This window comes from Rattus norvegicus, chromosome 16 (genome assembly GCF_036323735.1).
Source record: "Rattus norvegicus strain BN/NHsdMcwi chromosome 16, GRCr8, whole genome shotgun sequence".
Taxonomy (NCBI): domain Eukaryota; kingdom Metazoa; phylum Chordata; class Mammalia; order Rodentia; family Muridae; genus Rattus; species Rattus norvegicus.
This window is the reverse complement of record NC_086034.1, coordinates 73,234,014-73,253,422: the sequence shown is the minus strand read 5'-3', so window position 1 is coordinate 73,253,422 and position 19,409 is coordinate 73,234,014. Positions and strand designations below refer to the sequence as shown.

At 49.4% G+C, this 19,409-nt stretch overlaps 1 protein-coding gene across 13 annotated transcripts in view; it reads left to right on the top strand.

Annotated features, from left to right (window-relative positions):
* The first annotated feature begins 3,567 nt into the window (after nucleotides 1–3,567).
* The window catches only part of Fgfr1 (Fibroblast growth factor receptor 1), a 55,225-nt gene continuing 39,383 nt past the window's right edge, over nucleotides 3,568–19,409 (top strand). For 8 of the 13 annotated variants that reach the window (XM_006253327.3, XM_063275755.1, XM_063275754.1 and 5 more), the window contains exons 1-2: nucleotides 4,064–4,198; nucleotides 17,033–17,217. In XM_006253327.3, coding sequence (XP_006253389.1) covers nucleotides 17,127–17,217 — 91 coding nt within the window. In that variant the 5' untranslated portion in view covers nucleotides 4,064–4,198; nucleotides 17,033–17,126. Of the gene's footprint in view, nucleotides 4,199–4,368; nucleotides 4,505–4,573; nucleotides 4,721–4,798; nucleotides 5,092–17,032; nucleotides 17,218–19,409 lie in introns of those variants that run through there. The other 5 variants (XM_063275752.1, XM_063275750.1, NM_024146.2 and 2 more) reach the window with 4 other exon arrangements.

Genomic DNA, 19,409 nt, shown 5'->3' with positions numbered 1-19,409 from the left:
GGCTACTCTTAGTCCCACTCCCCTAACGCCGTAGAGGAATCTTTTAACAGTGTCAAACTCTGCGCCTCGATACCGAATAGGCACGTGGGTCTTTCTTTCTTTTTCTGGCTACAGCAAGGGCGCATTCTTCAACTTGTATCTTCTACGTGCTCTTCAGAAGGAAAGAAAATTTTTAAAAGATTAGTTTATAAAAATATTATAATATTTATTTAATAAATTAAAAAATAAATTTAATTATGAGCAAACACATTGAGAAAGACACAGACAGACAGACACAAAGAGATGGGAGAGAGAGAGAGAGAGAGAGAGAGAGAGAGAGAGAGAGAGAGAGACTGAATTTCCTCTCTCTTTCTCTCACAGAGCCCAGTGCTGTGTTAAAATTCTCTTGTTTTAAGAAGGGCCTGAAAGTACAGGCCTGAATCTCTGCTTTGGGAAAGGCTGATGTTGAAGTTGGGTGCTGGCCTGACTACCTAGTGAGATCTGGCTTCTAAATGAATGAAGATTTTTGTCAGAAGAACTGCCGAGATGAAGTGCAATGTTCGGACTGTCCTTAGGAACAATGTGACAAATGTAGTTGGCCTTCGGCTATCCTGCATTTTCCAGGACTTCCCTTCCCCATCATCACCCCAAGTTGCAAGGTTTCTTCTCTGGTAAAGTAAGGGCTATGGTTTGTCAGAGGATGACGCTCTGGACTCGAATAGTATATAAACATAAAGAGTGTTTTATTCTGTAGAAGTCTAGTGTGCTGCCGGTCTCCCATTAGCAAGATAGACAGCCAAGAGAGCTTGCAGGCCTGATTTAAAGTACAGTAGGGGATTCCTGGGCTAGGTGACTTTTATCTTGTTTTATCTCTAGGGACATTCCATCACCAGGGCTTTGGAGGCTGAAGAGTGTTGTTGGGGAGGTCTGGAAACTGTTGTTGAGGAAGTAGCTGAGAAGTCAAGAAACTGTGACCGAATGTCCTTGTCCTTGAACAGCTCCTGAGGCCTCGACTTGCCTGGACTTAACCCGTTCTTAAAAACAGAGGTTGAAGGGGTTGGGGATTTAGCTCAGTGGTAGAGCGCTTGCCTAGCAAGCACAAGGCCCTGGGTTCAGTCCCCAGCTCCGAAAAAAAAAGAAAAGAAAAGAAAAAACAAAAAAACAAAAAAAACAGAGGTTGAGGCCTTGGCCCCTTGAACGGTCAAGTTAAAGCTTGTCGTAGAGTCAGCCTGGCCTTCCGAAAAGCCCAGGTTTCTCATGTGGAGCCATTCCCCACACCACAGGTCTACGGATGTCTAGAAAACTCTTGAGACAGATGAGATGCGTTCATCCCTGTCCTAGAACAGTTCCGAAGCTTGCAGTAGAGAACCCCACAAAATAAAAATGGCAACTAGTAAAACTATGCTAAGTACCAAATCAGCAGGAGGCAGCCACACCTCCAGGTGGCCGGGCAGGGGCAGAGAAGGCTGTTTGGTAGCTTCTGTGAGAGAATAAGAGCCACGGGGCTAAACAGGGCAAGGATATGGTTATGTGGGTGATAATCCTTAAATACTGGCTGGCATTCATTCGTTCCACAATCATTTCTGGGTTTTTTATTTAGTTTTTGTTGTTGTTGTTGTTGTTGTTGTTGTTCAGAAATACTTACTGAATATTTACTTCTTAGGCTCCCAATAAATGTATTCTCTCCGTATTCCTCCAAATTTGAACCCAGATCATCTTGCATATGCTAAGCACAGGATGTACCACTCGGCTTAACGTCTAGCTCTGTTGGGCATGGTGGTGGCTTGCAAACTGTTGTCTCGGTAGGCAAGAGGCAAAGGTTGGTGGAAAGCCTGAAGTTTGAGGCTACCTAATGAGTTATACGCTACCCTGGGCTACAGCATAAGACTATGTCTGAAAACAAGGACAAAACAAACAAACAAAAATCAACCCAATAAATCAATAGTAAATTAATAAGCTCGCCAATAGCCCTTCTTCTCTCCTACCCTTCCCTGGAGATAAACAAATGTGGTAATATCCTGTAGACTCCCTGGTGGTCACATAGAAAATTGTCTCAGAAACTCTTAGTCTCCAACGTGGAGAGGAAGAGTCAGACAGTTTGCTATTCAAGTTGTCACGGCTTGCTCTGTTGACGACGGTTCATGAGGGAACAGAACAGTCCCCTTCACCGTGGCTTTCATGCATGTGACCCTTTTGGTACACTTACCATTCAGTCTGCTTCTCATGAGGCGGAACCATAGAAAGACTTGATTTTAGCAGATGCATGGCATGTCCAAAGTCTTCGGGTGGTAGAATTCATACCTAGTATGTCATATTCCGCCCTCCCAGGGGTCCCCAACTAGACATCACATGGCAGAGTGTCCCCCCCTCCCCATTGCCATGTATCAAATCTGAGGCATGGACCACCTAGTCAGGTTTGGAGTGTGCTGGAATCAAAGCTCCGTCTTCTAGCTAAGCTGCAACCCCAGCCCATTTGTTTAATTTGTTCAAGACAGGGTCTGTAAGCACAGGTTGTCTTCTCAGTTCTTATGCGGCCAACGGTGGTGATTTTAAGCCTCTGATCCTCCACCTTCCTAGCACTAGCTTTGCAGGTGTGCATCGTCACTTTTGACCTATTCGGTGCTAGAAACCGAGCTCCTGAAACTATGTAAAGACCCTACTAACTGTCTCATACTTGTTAGTGTGTTTCACAGAAATATCGGGATTCCTCGTGTCCAAGTAGGACTGGAATATTTGTATATTTCAACATTCTCGACGTGATTCATGTCCACTGGACCTGTTGGATTAAAGAACCACAGATTAACTGCTCTGTGAATGGATCTGGTGGGAAGGGCATTTCAGCGATTTTTCCTTGAGGTTCAGAGTATAACATGGGGGCTCTGGGTTGACTCTGATTAATTCCTAAGGCGAAAAAAACAAAACAAGCAAGCAAGTAAACAACCCTAACCCGAAAAACAAAACAAAACAAAACCAAACCCCTCCTCTCCTCGCTTGCTTCCTGAAAGCTAATGATTTCTGAGGCTACAACGAGCAGCACTGTAGAATTCACAGGGTCCATTCCGGAGTGAACCACAAAACCTAAATTATGTGGCTGGGGAAAGTTGAGATCCAAGGAAAAGGTCTGAGGGGGAAAGTTGACCGATCCATCAATAAAAACAGTTTGTATTTATTGTGAACTATATGAGGGTCCGATTTTTTCCTCCACTTTACTGTATTTTTCCTGTATTATTATCTCCCTTTTACATTACAGGAAAACAGATTCAGAGCACGAAAATCATACCCCAAGGCACACAGATAACCAAAGACCAAGTTGCCAAGTACAGCCTCAAAACTATAGCCAGGCCCCCGCCCCTCCCCGCCCTCCGCTTCGGTCCCCAAATTGCTGATCTACCCACAGCCTGAAATTCGGGCGCCCTCCAGGCGAAACTCAAGTCAGACCTGACTGTAGAACAGTTCTGTTCGCTCCGGGCTTCTCCCGGGCTGCGACTTGAGAACTACAAGGCCCAGCAGGCAACTGCAGGGGGAGGAGGAGGAGGTGGGACTAGCGCCGGGTGGGAGTGAGAGAGCGAGCCCTCGCGCCTCGCCGGCGCACAGCGCTCGGAGCGCTCCTGCGGGAACCTTTGCGGGGCTCTCGGCAGCCGGTGGCGCCGAACGCGAGCCGGAACGCCGGTGCAGCCGCTGCGTGCCGAGGATCCGGGCTGCGCAGGGAACGGGGCCGCAACGTCCGGACTGGACGGAGACTGTGCTTAGCGCATTGCGGCGACCTCGCCTTTCCCGGCCGCGAGCGCGCGCCGCAGCTGGAAAAGCAGCGGAGACCGAGGACTTTTCTCAGGTCCCAGAGGCGCACCACAGCCGTGCTGCAGTCAATGCCCGCCGTAGCCCTCGGAGGGGCGATGGAACTCGGGCTACCAGAAGCCTGAGACGACGCCGCCGCCGCGTACTGGAGAGCGGGGGGCGCACGATCTGGGGACCCCCGGCGGCGGACCCGAGCCCTCCCCCCCGCCCCGCCTCCGGGGCACCAGCTTCGGCTCCATTGTTCCCGCCCGGGCTGGAGGCGCCCGGCTCCGAGTGCCGCCGGGAGTCGTGCCTCGGCCGCGGAGCTCTCGAGACCCCACCAGGACCTGAACGGATCCCAGGGACGAGCTGCTGGAGCGCAAGACACAGACACCCGCCGCGCCACGGCGAGCTCTCCAGAGGCGGGACCGCAGCGCCAAGTGAGGTAAGAGTCGCCGGCGCCCGCAGAGCCGGCTGGCTGGGCGTCCCGAGCGGCCCCCGCGCTTCGCCAGTCGCAGCCCGCGCCTCCCTCTTCCGACCCCCCTCCCCCTGCTCCGCTCCCTCCCCGGCGCCCCTGTCCCTCCTCCCTCGGCCAGTGTCGCCGCCCGCGCCCCCTCCCCGCGCGCGGGGCCGCCGCTGCTGCCCGCTGCCCAACTTTTTCCGCCAACTCGCGCTCCGGAGCTAGCGAGGCAGCTGCGGCGCTCGAGTCCAGACCCCGACCCTCCCGGCCCAGGAGAAGGCGGCGGAAGCCGTGTGTTCCCTACTGGGGAGGAGGGCGGGAGTGGGCTGGGAGGTGGAGAGTGTGTGCATGTGAGTGTGTGTGTGTGCGTGTGTGTGTGTGTGTGTGTGTGTGTGTGTACACACGCATCATCTTTTGGTCTTCTTGAGGATTCATCCTGATTCAGCCGGTGGCTTTGGGCTCAACACCCCACATCTGGGATCTTTTCAAGTGTTTTTCCACCTCCCGGCAAGTCTGGGGTCCAGGTTGGGGGGTTGAGGAGGAAAGGAAGTGGCGGGGAAGGCTAGCTTGTCTTGGAATAGGTTTGAAGGAGGTCTCGTCACCAAATGGCTGAATCGGTTTTAGCGGAGGAGAGTGAGCAAAGATTCCCCCCTTTTGAGGGGTGGTGGTGGTGATGTTCTATTTTGTCTTAGATCTAGAGGACTCTTGAAGGTGTCTGGAGAAGGGGAGGGGGCCCTCGGGGTCTGACCGTTCTAGGAAGTGGAGGAAGAGAGGAGAGCTTGTCCGGTGTGGAACCCTCCTCCGCCCGCTTGTTGCTTCTCTGGCCCAGACCCCCTCTCCGCGCTTCCTGCACCTCCTCCTGTGGTGTCTTCGGCGCGGTAAGACAACCTACTATTCATATTTTTGGAGGAATGTGCTCACTTTTTTTTTAAATATATAGATGGGGTTTGTAATAGACATTTACCCCCAGTGAGGCAGCTGGACACCTTGGGAGTACAGGAGGGAGTTCTCCTTTTCTGGGCCTAGAAGCTATTAACTCATTTGCAAAGCATTTCGACGGCGTTTTTTTCCCCCTACCCTACCCCCCATTTCCCAGATGTAGCTGCCGCATCTGGTTCCGTTTCACCCTACACGGGGTACACCGCAGCCACATTATTAAACATCCCTCTTCCTCCCCTCCCCCTCCTAAATTAAAACTGAGATTCTTGGACTAGTCTTTACCACCGCCGCCACTACCCCTTAAAATTTCTTGAGACATGGAGAGGAAGCTTTGGGATTGGAGGAGAAAAGAAAGTTATAGATCCGCAAGTGGTTTTGGATTCTTCCACTCTCTTGCTGGTGGCCGACGATGGGGGAGGGGGAGGTGTTTAAGAATCTTTGGACCCTCTTGAGAGCCGCTTGCTTACTAGAGGTAGCCTTTGTCGGTGGGCTGAGCCAAAATTGGCCCCGACGTGTATTGGAACCAAGTATCGCCTCTCCCTTTAATTATAGTTGGAGCGCCTGTCTCATGTGGACACAACGGGCCCACCTATCGCCACGCGTCCCAGTCCCTCTCCGGGTTCCGTCCTCCATTTGGGGAGCAGGGCGCAGCCCCTGGTACTGTAGCTGCCAGAGACACCTTATGTTTTCAGTGAATTTCCTGGGTTGCAGTCCTCAGAAGCTTAAACTGGAGTGTTTTTGCCGTTTAAACAATGACTACAGGGCCAGGGATGGAATGTCCACTCCTTTGGAAGGGGGTGGGGGGGCAACAAAGCATCCAAAAGGTCCAAAGTTAGCGGCTGGGTGGGTAGAGTGGGCTGGTGCCTCTCACCCTCTCCAGTCTTTTAAATTGAAAACACTTCTCTGGTTTCCTTCTTGGGGCGGTAGTTTTGGAGGCTGTAATGAAATCGCACTTTCTCTAGACATGGTAATTAAGGTGACTGTTTCCTTCCCAGATGTGCTCTGGTCTTCTCACCTCCGGACCATTGCTTTTTTTGGAATAGTATCTAAATTGTAGAGCCATTGCCCTGAGATGGTTGAACAGAAAGTGGCCTTCTTCCTCCCTTGGCCAGGCTCCGGGTTTCCTCTCTGGGGCTTGTTTTAAAGCTAAGTAGCTGGCCCCTGGGACCAGCCACCGTCTAGCCAATTACCCCCACGCTGGGGTGGTGCCTCTTCCTTTCAGTGACCTAAGGCCAACAAGCTCAACTAATACCCGCCAACTGTGCTGATGGCTTGCCTCCCTCCCTCATGGCTTGTTTACATATTTCCCCAGTTGGGACACACTCTGGGGGAACCAGCTGACCCCAGAGTGCTGGGTGTTTGGGGACCCCAGTCGCTGTCTGGGGCTTGGTTCCAGTCGGGACAGTTACACACTTCATCAGTGACAAGCTACTTGAAATATGTTGCGTTTACTCTTAGTCATAGCTGAATGTCAGCTTTTCAACGAGGGGCAGTGGATTGAGAGCCATGGGTATTTCCAATACGAGGTATTTTCACAAGGGGAGGTTGGATGAACATGGCCATTGCTTCTTTTGGTTCCGTGGTGTACAGCCTTTAAGAAGGTGGTTTTCCTTGGCCCTCAGGCCATGAAGCAATGGCGGTAGGTTAAATCGGTATCCTTTGAATTAGCAAGTGAAGCAAAGGGACGGAAGGCACGGAGGAACTTCACCACTTATCGCCTGCTCCTCACGGGAGAGGATTAGAATGAATGCAAGCACCCTAAACCAGAGCTAGCTTTCTTCAGAGTGGACTCCGGATGAGAGAGTCGAATGGAGCACTGGGGAGGCAGACACCAGCCTTGGAGACCAAGACAGTCTGTGGTGTTAGATCCTCCTCTCTTCTCGTATTTGTGACACTGACCCCAAGACTCTTGAAAGCCTTGTTCATGTGAACTTGTGGCTTAGTACCTAGTGTCTCTGAATGCCTTTTTTTTTTTTTTTAATTCCACGTTTATTTTGTTATTTATGTGGGTGCCACAGTGCTCCAGTGGAGATCAGAGACTAGGTTACAGGGAGTGGTTCTCTGGCTGGAGAGATGGCTCAGCAGTTAAGAGCACTGGCCGTTGCTCCAGAGGACCCCGGTTCGATTCCCAGCATGCACCATCAGGCAGCTCACAGGAAACGTACAGTCTCTGAAGACACCTGCACTGGCGTGCACGTTTGTGTGTAATATAAAATAAAATAAAAAAGAAAAGAATTTGGTTCTCTCCCACTATTTCGGTTTGGTCTAAGAGATCTAAAACAAGTTTATCAGCAACGGCTCCTTTCTTGCCTCCAGTTTTTGTAATTTCTTTGATCCAAATGGCTGTTGAAGAGCGTCCTAGGAAATCTGGTAGCACCTTTCTTCCTTGGTGACAGCCAGCACTCTGTAGAAGTACGGAGATCCACAGTTCAAGGTCATCCTGTTTGCTGAGCTGGGAGCTGCAGTGGGTCTTGGGAGGACCCTGTTTCCTCCTTGGAAAATCTGGTCCTGAACTGCAGGAGGAAGAGGTGTTGGAGTTGTCTCTGACCTCTTGTTCTAAAAATGCCACCCGTCACTTGAGAGGAGTTTAATTTCCTCTTGGGAAATTTGTCTCGCATTTCTTCTTTTCTCCGGGGCTCTGGAAAGGGTCTGAATGCACGTGGGAGTCCAGATGTGGAACTTTAGAAAAGGTGCTGGTGTTTCCAGAGGGATTAAATTCAACACCCCCCCCCAAGTTTGCATTGGCTTTAAATAGGAATTCTTTTCTTACTACCATCCTTCCAGGAAGAACACCCCCCCTCCCCACTTCCCCAGGCCCCCAAGCCTGGAAATTTAAATAGTGTTCACCTGGGTAAGGAATTCCAAGAATATGCTAACACTGGAGTAGCTCCCGTGTCCTGTGTCAGCAGCTAAGCTATTGTTTCACTTGCTGTGTTGTTACTGGTTTTGTTTTGTTTTTGTTGTTTTTTGTTTGTTTGTTTGTTTTTTGGATTTATTTATTTTATGTATGTGACTGTTTTGTCTACTTTATGTATATGACTGTTTTGTCTATATGTATGTATGTGTACCACTTGCATTTCTGGTCCCTGATGCATTTAGAAGAGGGCGGTAGGTCCCCAGAAACTAGAGTTACAGGTAGTTGTAAGCCACCTGCTGTTGCTGGGAACTAGACTCAGATCATCTTTAAAAGCAGTTACTTCTAACGGTTGAACCATCTCTCCAGTCCCTGTTTGTTTTTTGAGTCTGGTGTTCATAGCCCTCAAGGCCAACCACTTGAGATCCTCCTGCCCCAGTTTCCTGAGTGTGAGGTTTTAGACATGTTTCATGCCCCCATACAATAGTTAATGATTTTTCTATCTTAAAAACATATAGATGCTTTTCATATATGGGAACACACATTTGTTTTGTTTCAGTAGTGTTGGAGACTCGAACCCAGGGTATTGTACTTGCTAGCTAGGCAAATAGTTTTACTACTAAGCTAACCCCCAAGCCTTGTTGCCAATCATTTGGTTACTTTTTTTCAATCTGGATACTTTGTAACAGAGATGCAAAGGAAGCTAGGCCACTCACTGCCTTTTAGAGAAACCCAAAGTCCGCAATCTTGGGTGTGCCTTTCTTTCTGAGAGCCTATTTCCTTCTTTCAATCCACATGCTTAAAATATTATTAATAAACCGAACTTCTTCATAAGATACACAAGCATTGCATTTCTTTTTCTTTTATTTTTATCTATATGTATATGTTCATGTCCATATGTGAGTGGGAACTTGTGCCACCGAAGTTAGAACTGAAGTCACTAGACTCCAATGACAGTCTTCAGCTACAGCAGCCGGCAGAGGTGATCTCCAGGCCCACAGTTAGCATGTCTTTTGTTTGAGTTACAATTTTGTAAGCAAAACTATCCCTAGTGTTTAAAAGTGTTTATTAAAGTGCGGTGAGGGGAAGGTTCCCTCTGCTGTTTAGTAAGTCTTATTTTTATCTAAAGAGAGTCATCCTTCTGTATCATAGTCCTCAAATCTGGGACCTCAATATGTTCAGAACAGTACCCTGTTGGCGTCAGTGCTTGTTAGCATGGGGAATTGGCTGCGGCTTTTTTTGTTCCCCTTGTAAGTCTATTCTTTTTTCTTGAAGCGCACATACAGGTTGAGAACCTGGACTCTAGCAGCACATGTCATGTTGGCAGTCCAAGAATTTCAGACTCCAAAATGTTTGGGATGTCATACTTGGATCTCACTGGCAAAGTCTATCCAAATGTTCTGAGATCCAAACAACGGCTAAGCTGAAACACGGAAGGGTCCAGCCTGGGTTTGTTTCTTCTCAGGCTTGCTTGCCTTTTAGTCTACTTTAACATAGATGCCCCATCTCCTGTGTATGCCCCCACCTCCTATGCTGAGGCTTGGGGGTACGATGAAAGGCAGGTAGGCACCAATCCTGCTTCACTGAAGCTCCACGGGTTTCTGTTGCTTCTGTTGCTAGGATGAAACACCGCCACCAAAAGCAACTTGAGGAGGAAAGGGTTTACTTCCTCTTAACCCTTCCAGGTTACTGTCTCCTGCTGAGGGAAAGCAGGGCAGGAATCCAAGCAGAGCAGGAATCTGGAACCATAGACCGATAGAGCTACAGAGGGGTGCTGCTAACTGGCTTGCTCCCCATGGTGTGCTCAACCTGCTTTCTTTTAGCTCCCAGGACCACCCACTCAGGGGTGGCACTGTACACAGTGAGCTGGGCCCACCCACATAAGTCATCAGTTAAACAAATACCCTAGGGCTTGCTGTCTACAGACCGCTCTGGTGGGGGCATTTTTCTCAATTGAGATTCCCTCTTCCCAAAGGACTCTAGGTTGTGTCAGGTTGACATGAAACTAGCCAGCACACTTGAGAGAAGAGTTGGAAGGGAACGTGAGCATGCCCAGTAAGTTAGTGAGTTCACATGAGCACCAGGGGAAATCAGAGGACTGGGCTGAGGCGCTTGAAGGTGTGTGGAAGCAGAGCTTTGAGCTGGGGTTCATTGATTAAGTTGGATCGGACCTAATTGTGGGGACCTAATTGCAAGAGAGACACTGGCACAGACCCCCAAATACAATGGTAGCCTCCTCAGATTTCTGGGGCAGGAGTATCCTCCCTCATTTGAAAGTATATGAGAAGAAACAGGTGAGATCTGCTTTAAATGTATTTGTTTAGATTCTAAGAATACACTGTATTTATATTGAGTCTTACTTATATTGTACTATTGCTATTTATTTCTAAAATATCCTTTTACATGAAATCAACCCAAAAGTTTGGAAGTGCTGGCAATTGAACTGCCAGGCACGCTAAAGCACACACTGTATCTGGCCCAGTATTAAAAAGAAAAAAATGGTTAAGATGTTTTACATTTTTTTCTCCCCTGCTAAATGTTGGTGACCACGTTCTGCTTTTCGCTCTTAGTGCGCCCCAGTTGGCAGGAGCTATATTTCAATAGTTCAACAGCTGCAATGTGGCCCGGAGCCACCAGATTTGCCAACTAGGTCTAGAGTGTTAGTGGTGTGAGAATGGAGGGCGCCAAATACCTGTGGGAAAGGAGGGAGCTCGAGTCCTGTAGGAGAACGTTGTCCGGAGTACAAGGAGTTTGGGGTCTGGAGAGACAGCTCAGTAAAGATCATTGGCTGCTCTTTCAGAGAATGTGGGCTTGGTTCCCAGCACCCCCACATGGCGGCTCACAATCTGTAATTCCAGTTTCAGCGGGATCTGATGCTCTCTTCTGGCTTTTTCAGGCGGACACATGGAGCACAGACGTGCAAGCAGGCGAAACAGCTATACACATAATAAGTACATTCAGAAGTGATTTTTTTTTTAAGTACACGTTTGCTATTATTTCTTCCATTAGCCTAGTACTACAGAGAGCAGGCTCTTCTCTGTATTGACTATGTGCATACACGTGAACATGTGTACACACGTGACAACAGGTACATGTAACCGCCTGTGATGTTACAAATGTTCAGGTCAGTTGGGAACCAATGCCCAGGATAAGGAACCGTCCCATGGGAGCAGTGTCATGAATAGAAGTGGTCGTTGACTGTGAGAGAGCAGGGAGAGGAAGACCTAGGGGCTAAAGAGATGGCTCAGGGGCTGGGGATTTAGCTCAGTGGTAGAGCGCTTACCTAGGAAGCGCAAGGCCCTGGGTTCGGTCCCCAGCTCCGAAAAAAAGAACCAAAAAAAAAAAAAAAAGAGATGGCTCAATTGTTAAGAGCTCTCATTGTCCCTCAGGAAGGTCAGGGTTCTTTTCCCGGGCTCAACATCAAGTGGTTCATAGCCTCCTGTTACTTTAGCTCCAGGGGAGAGGGCTCCTGGACTCCTTGGGTATCCATACACGTAGGGTATGTGCTCTCTCTCTCTCTCTCTCTCTCACACACACACACACACACACACACACTCTCTCTCTCACACACACACTCTCTCTCACACACACACATACTCACACACACACTCTCTCTCTCTCTCTCACACACACACACACACACACACACACACACACACTCTCTCTCTCTCCTGGACTCCTTGGATGGATATACATATACTTATGGTACACAGTCACAACACACACATTCACACATACACATACATATGTGCACACATACACATACGCACAAAGAAAATCTTTAAGAGGGAGATGAGAAGGTAGGTGGTGGTGCACACCCTGTACCCCAGTACTTGGGAGGCAGAGGAAGGTGGGACTCTCGAATTCGAAACCAGTCTGATCTACAGAGTGAGTTCCAGGGTAGCCAGGACCACATGGAGAAACCCTCAAAAAAAAAAAAAAACCCAAAAAACAAAAAAACCCAACAAAACCAAAAAGAGGGAGGAGGAGAAGGAAGAGGAGGAGGAAGGAGAGGAGGAGGAAGAGGAAGAGGAGGAGGAAGAGGAGGAGGAGGAGGAGGAGGAGGAGACCATGACAGATACTTGGTCCTGAACGCACCAGATGGGTTTCTCGAATCATTTTAGACAAAGAGATTTGATGCTAACAGGCTCTCTAGACCTTTAGAACTGAGGTACAAGGCCGAGTGCTCCAGGCCCTGGCATCCTGCTAGATATAGATACCCTGAAGCTCTTGTTGCATAAGTTACTTTAAAAAGAGACCCTCTCAGTTTCTTTCACACTGCCCATTTGGTCCTTGTAGCCACCCGGATGTCGTCAGGACAAATATTTTAACTTTCCCACAAGTATGAAAATGGAGGTCGTATGATCTCACTGCCCTTCATCGAAGACATCTTCGTCTAAGCAGGGTTGGGCTTTGGAATCCGGGAGCCTCGGCTGATAGTGGAGAGACTGATGGGGCGGCTGTGGGGGAAACGGCCGTGTACACCTCCAAGGCTGTGGGTCACACCTGTCTAACAGTGGAGGATGGAGGTGATTCCTAAGAGCTAAGGTGCCGGCCTCTAGGATTCCCCATCCCATTTGGATTTGTGGTTTGTGTCAGCGAGTGTTCTGCACATGTGCAGAGCCGTGCATTTCGTGTACCCCGCCACCTTGTCAGTCCTGGAGTTGGTACTGGGAGGCCAAGTGTCTATAGCATCTTTGTTGTGCAATTCGAGGCCTAGAGGGAAGAAGAGGGGGAGGCAGGAGGAACTCTTGTACCTGTTTTAGACGAGAGCCAGGGGGAAGGTTCCAGAATGCTCTCAGAATAGTCTCAGGTGTCTGAAGAGCATTCGACACCGGGGATGAAAGGACGTGTGTGTAGCCAGCCCACCCCTAGGAAGAGGTAGGTGGGCAGGCATCTCAGGGAACAGAGTGACAGGTGGAAGCTGCGGTCCGCTGGAGTCTAATCAGTCATCTCACGGTGACACTGGCTCCTCCTACCCACCCTTTGTGGATACTAAAGCCTTAGAGCTCAGGGTTACTGTGGGACTAAGGTTTTGTCGTCCGGTACACTTTGTGGATAGCAGGCCCACCTACACTGATGAGATGTCTTTGGGATCTGAGGTGTGGGTTTAGAATATCTTCAGGCCTGAGACTGCCTGACCCTGGGTCCTGAAGGGCCCCGAGGGATTTGTCATTTCTAGCATTGACTTGGGTTTCTCTTTCTCTATCCCGCTGGTTTCTCCAGCGTATGGTAGTCCGCCTGTGTCTGCCTGCATCACATGGAGGGGCTGGTTTTTATTTTTGAATTTCCTGTGTTGGGGATGAATGCAGGGGCCTCTGGACAGTGAGCTCTCCTCTGAGCTGAATCCCATTTAGGTGTGGCCAAATTGTTTGCGTTCTCCCACCTTGAATTAATGTCCCCAAGCCTGGGTGATCAAGTTCTAGTGTTACCAACAGCTCTTTGGGCAAAGTACTTAAGCTCTTATATCCCCGATCCCCGCCCACCCACCCCCCAGTTTCTTTATCTCTTAACAGAGACCAGTGCTATCCTTAGAGGCAGAGCAGGAGGAAGTCTTATATAAATGTATTTTGCTTGTGTAGGCTCCACAAAGTATATTTCGAATATATTCGGCAAATATTCCTTCCATTTCTAATCCTTTTCCTAAATTCAGAAGGAAAAAAAAAAAAGAAACCAGAAGAGAAATATTTACTTCGCTTTTGGTTTAAAGTTATTAAATTTTTTCAGTAAGCCTATGGAAAGCAGTTAGTGGTACTGTGCACATATTCTGCTGGCCAAGAATTTGTGGGGCTTTTTTCTTTTTTTGCCAGTCAGGACTGATTCACTAGCGAGGGGCCCTTCCTGACTCAGGGGGAGGCAGGGCTGAGACACCACATTAGGGCATGTTCCGGAAGCAGATTCCCTGAATAGCTTGGATGGTTTCCTGGAGCACTGAGGGCAGAAAACACCTGGGAGACAGGAGGTGGTCACCCTGGTACGCTGTAGCCAGCTAGTTCTCTGCACTTGTCCTCTCAGCCTTAGGACCCGTGGAAGTCGTCTTAAATGTCACCAACCACAGGGCCAGTGAGATGACGAAGTCCGTCCCCCCCCCCCATAACCCATGTAAAGGAAGAGGGGAAGAACCGACTCCATAGAGTTGTCCTCTGACCTTTGCATGTGTGCTGTGACACTGTCACCCCGCCCCCAGCAGTAATAAATAAAACATATCCAATACCAAAAATTACTATCACAGACTCTAGACGGGTCACGCGCTGCAGAAGCCATGGCTTTAGCTAGGTCTGGGTGAGCTACTTTGTGTCAGCCTCTGCACCGGCTCTTGACTGTGCTTGACTGTGCCTGACTGTGCCTGTGCTGGGCTTTCCTTTCCCACCTCCCCCTGACATCGCCACTCATTGCTGTCAGAGATGGCTGGATCCATCTCACAGTGTCTGGCTCTGCCTTCAAGTAGTGAAGCGTGTGTTCTCTGGGAGGGAGGCTGGTGTGACTGGAGGTTCCGTAATTCTTCTCATTTTAGGGGCAAAAAGATGGGCCCTGGAGAACTGGGGATGGGTCTCTGAGGAAGAACGAACACTTGGCTTAGCCTGTGAAAGGTCCTGGATTCCATCCCTGGTTGGGGAAAAAGGAAATGGTTTATGGGGTCTCCATATTCCCTGTGATCTGAAGCTGTGAACCAGTACTTAACCTATCCCTCCCTCCCTGCCTCCCTCCCTCCCTCCCTCCCTCCCTCCCTCCCTCCCTCCCTCCCTCCCCCCTCCCTCCCTTCTTCTTCTTCTTCTTCTTCTTCTTCTTCTTCTTCTTCCTCTTCCTCTTCCTCTTCCTCTTCCTCTTCCTCTTCCTCCTCCTCCTCCTCCTCCTCCTCCTCTTCTCTCTCTCTCTCTCTCTCTCTCATCTTATTTTTTTGCTTTAGTTTGTGCATTACAGCAACCATCTACAAATAGTGCATGTGTATGGCACGGGTTGAGGAGGGTGCAGATCCCACTGGTCTATCTACTTTCACCTCGAGAAAGGCCTTCACTTTGAGATCCTCACCGGGGCCTAGACACCTTTGGGACTCTGAGCTGCAGCTGCAGTCTCAGCCTTCCTTGGGCCTAGTCTTTGGTTGGTGCAGTCTACAACCCTTGGCCCTGTAACCATGAATCCAATCCCCGAGCATGGGTGGGTGATAAAAGCAAGACTGCCTACCCTGTGGTTGGGACACTTTCCTCTTGGTCTTAACCGTCTTAGGCTTCAGAGGGGTCGTAATGAGCTCGGCGCGTGCACTTGTGGCTTCTGTGATGCTTGACTGCATCTCAAGAGATTCATGGTTTCTTTGGTGGTGGTGGTGGTGGTGGTGGTGGTGGTGGTGGTGGTGGTGGTGGTGGTGGTGAGACAGGGTTTCTCTGTGTATCCCTGGCTGTCCTGGACCTTTCTATGTAGACCAGGCGGACCTTAAACTCAAGAGATCTCCTTGCCTTTGCCTCCCAAATGCTGGGACTAGAGGAGTGCCCCCTCCACACCCAGCTTTCTTACTGGAGTTTCCGATGCCATTTCTGTGCCGTTTGTGGGGACTGCTTTTATGTGGTGGTTCTTTAACTTGGCCATGTCTACAAAACCCACGTCAGAGGTTCCTGGGACCTGAAACTGCACGTCGTGTTTCTCAAGCCCTTCCTTTGCCATTTGGCTCTTTGGGACTTCTGGGAGTCCCTTCCCTTCCTTTCATAGTTGAGCGAGGCTTTTCTCTTGAAGAACATCATGGCTGTTGACCCAGCCAACTTGCCACTTAGCTCGCACTGAGGACATCGTTGTAGAATTGAAAGGTAGCGTCCAGCCTCCCAGCGCTCTGACAAAACAGCTGTGGTAATCAAGTTAAAGAGAGAAAAGGTTTATTTCACTCTCCGTTATGTGGGTTTCAGTCTGTAGTTGACCATTGCTTTTTTTTTTTTTTTTTTTGGTTCTTTTTTTTCGGAGCTGGGGACCGAACCCAGGGCCTTGCACTTCCTAGGTAAGCGCTCTACCACTGAGCTAAATCCCCAGCCCCGACCATTGCTTTTTTGAGCACGCTATCACAGTGGCAGGAAGGTTAGACGGCGGAGAGCTCTCTGTAGCAGAGAAATCCCGTTCACTCATGGTCAGGGACAGAAAGGATGAGGGAGGGATGTGAGACTGGGGTTCTCTGTAATTCCTCCTCTTCCAGGCTTGTCCCCAGCTGACTTAAAACCTCCCAGGAGGGTCTGTCTCTCAAAGGGCTCTTCACCTACCAAAAGTGCCCACTGGGGAACAAGACAAATTATGGATGTAAGCCTGTTACCTCTGATAAATGTCGAGACAGGCTCAATTCTCTTTGCACCCTAAGAAGCATCCTTCTGGGATTGTAGGAGCCAAGAAACACTACAAGACACCCACAACATCAACCAGGGCTCATAGGGACTCAGAGTCCAAACCGACGATGAGGGAGCCTGCGTGGTCTGGTGTAAGCCCTCTGCGTATGTGTTGCCGTTGTATAACTGTGTTCTTGTGAGATTCCTGTCTTTTTTGGGACCCTTGTCCTCCTACAGGGTTGTCTCATCCAGCCTTGATTTGAGGGGAGGTGCCTAGTCTCTCTCTCTCTTTTTTTTTAAGATTTACTTATTTTATGTGAATGAGTACACTGTTGCTGTCTTCAGATACACCAGAAGAGGGCATCAGATTTCATTACAGATGGTTGTGAGCCACCATGTGGTTGCTGGGAATTGAACTCAGGACCTCTGGATCAGAGCTCATAATTGCTGAGTCATCTCTCCAGCCCCAAGGTGCCTAGTCTTACTGTATCACGTGACATGTCCTGTCTAGTTGATATCCCTGGGAGCCTGCCCATTTCTGAAGAGAAACAGAGGAGTGGATGGGGGGTGGGAGGGCTGGAGTCAGGATGTAATATATAAAAAGAACTTAATTCTAAAGAGCAGCAGCCTTCCTGTCAGGTTGACTGTGGACGTGATGCTTTTTTTTTTTTTCTTTCCCCTCGCCCTCTTCTCCCCAATTTCGATTACAGCCGTTGTTTCTTTCCCCAGAGTCAGCTTGCGAAGGCAGATCCCGCTCACCGCAGCGGCAGAGTATCCATGGAGGTGCGGAGCCTTGTTACCAACCTCTAACTGCAGAACTGGGATGTGGGGCTGGAGGGGCCTCCTCTTCTGGGCTGTGCTGGTCACAGCCACTCTCTGCACTGCCAGACCAGCCCCAACCTTGCCCGAACAAGGTAAGACAACAGGACGAGCGTCAGCTGGATCCTTGAGCTGAGGAAACAGGGTGGGCTACTGGCGTGGAGATGATGTGGTCAGCTTAAAAGACTTCCTCCTTGGAGGAGAAAAGTGCCCCTTCCCCACACCTGGGCTGGTTTGGGCTTCCCTCTGTATACCGTATACCAAGCCAACTTTATCAGAGGTGGGGATCACAGAAGGCTGGTGACAGTCTGGTGACAACTGCTAGCCAGAGGTGAGGATCTCGGGGAGTGGGAGTGCGTTCCTTCTGGGGAAACAGTGTAATTAGGTCTTTAACTCAGACGATCATAGAAAGGGGTGGTTGTCGCAATGCGAAGAGTGATGTGAACATAGATTTGGAGAAATCATCCTCGAGTAAGAAGAACATGGTGATGGCCTCTGGCTTCCAGAAAGCTGTGCGGGTGACACAGCTTCTTTGAAGGCATGAGCAGTGACAAGCCCGTGCACGCCTTTCTGGACTTTGCCCTCCAGGTCTTACCTGAGGGCCTGATGAAGAGTTTGCTTTGGAGGTGGTCTGTTTAAGGGACTTGGAAAAGAACAAGAGGCAGAATGGGGCACAGGAACATCATGGGGGCCTCCCACGGGCCCGTGGCGTGTTCTAAGTGCCTGGAAGTTGTTACTGCTCCTAAGATTCCTGGTGGCTTCTGAGGGACTTAGAGGTAAATGTTGAGACCTTTCTGCTGTCAAATGGATCGAGAGTTAGTGGCTGGTCACAGAGAAGGCTGGCGTAGAGTGGGCTAAAGGCTTAGGGTGTATGTGCGAATGGTGGCCACGTGTTCAGGGCTGTTTTCTAAGCTGGCAGGGACCTGTTTGATGATCAGTGGGTGAACCTGTGCATACAGATGATAGTGAGGAAGGAGCAGGGGTGCAGTGGCGGAAACTGGCGTGTTCATGTTTTGTTCAGTAGTAGAACCAAAGACAGACATGAGCAGGAACATGCTTGGCTCAAGGCAAGAGGGGACCTCTGTACCTAATAGGGCTATAGGTGTATATGTAGGTATATAGTTATCGGCAAGTGGTGGCGGGACGATAAATACGAAGCAGACTATTTATTTATTAAAACTTATTGTTTTATTTTATGTGTATGCGTGTTTTTGTCTCTCTCTGTGTGTGTGTATGTGCTGTATTATGTGCTTGGTGCTTGCAGAGATCAGAAGAGGATTCGTGGACACTCTGGAATGATTGTGAGTGCGAGCCGGTCGTGGCGCGTGCCTTTAATCTCAGCACTCAGGAGGCAGAGTCAAGTGTTTCTCTATGAGTTCCATCCAGGACAGCCAAGGCCACACAGAGAAACCCCATCTCAAAAAAACAAAACAAAGCGAAGGGAAACAAGTATGATCCGCAGCTGCCTTGTGGGTGCTGGGACCCCACCTCTCTGCTCTTAACTTCCGAGCCCTGCCCTACTCGGTGCCATATGGCGGAGGCCATTTTGGTCCATGTAGCCAGCCGGTGCTTCAGAGAGAGATTCTGTCTCAAAAGAAAAAACAAAAGAAAAGAAAGTAGGGGGTCGCTTATCTTTTTATTTTTGACATAGGATCTCACTGTGTAGCCCTGTCTGGTCTCACCATCTTCTGTCACAGCCTTCAGAACGCTAGATTCCAGGTGTTTACCTGTAATCTTTCCTTAGGGTACTAAGGTACGGGTCTCGGTGGGGGTTAAGAACAGGCATTCTTGAAGTGGAGAGATTTAAGATGTGTGCACAGCGGAATTACTCTCTGGGTACGCAACTGTGGAGGGTAACACCTGGGAAGACTGGATTCAGCTGGCATGGAAGGCTTACTTAGTATACTTAAATGGTTCCTGCTGAGAGATTTGAAGTGTACTGACGGGACCCAGTTTTCAGTAAGTTGGTTTGCTCTGTGTGACAAATCACTAAAACGGGAACAACAAGAAAGGCTCGCATGTCACAGTTCGGACACACATAATACTTCCTCGCAAAAGTGTCCGTAGCTGTTCCTGCATCTGCCCCTGCTGTCAGGAAGAGAGGGAGACGGGCACGATGAGGGTCAGTCAGGGAGTGGGACTGTGGTTGGGGAGAGTGATGGCGGAATTTTAGAACGGAATCCGTGGGTTTCATTATAAGTAGTCGGACAGTAATCGTTTTCACGCGCACTGGTGTTTTGTCGGTGTGCGTGTCTGGTGTGAGGCTGTCAGATCCCCTGGAACTGGG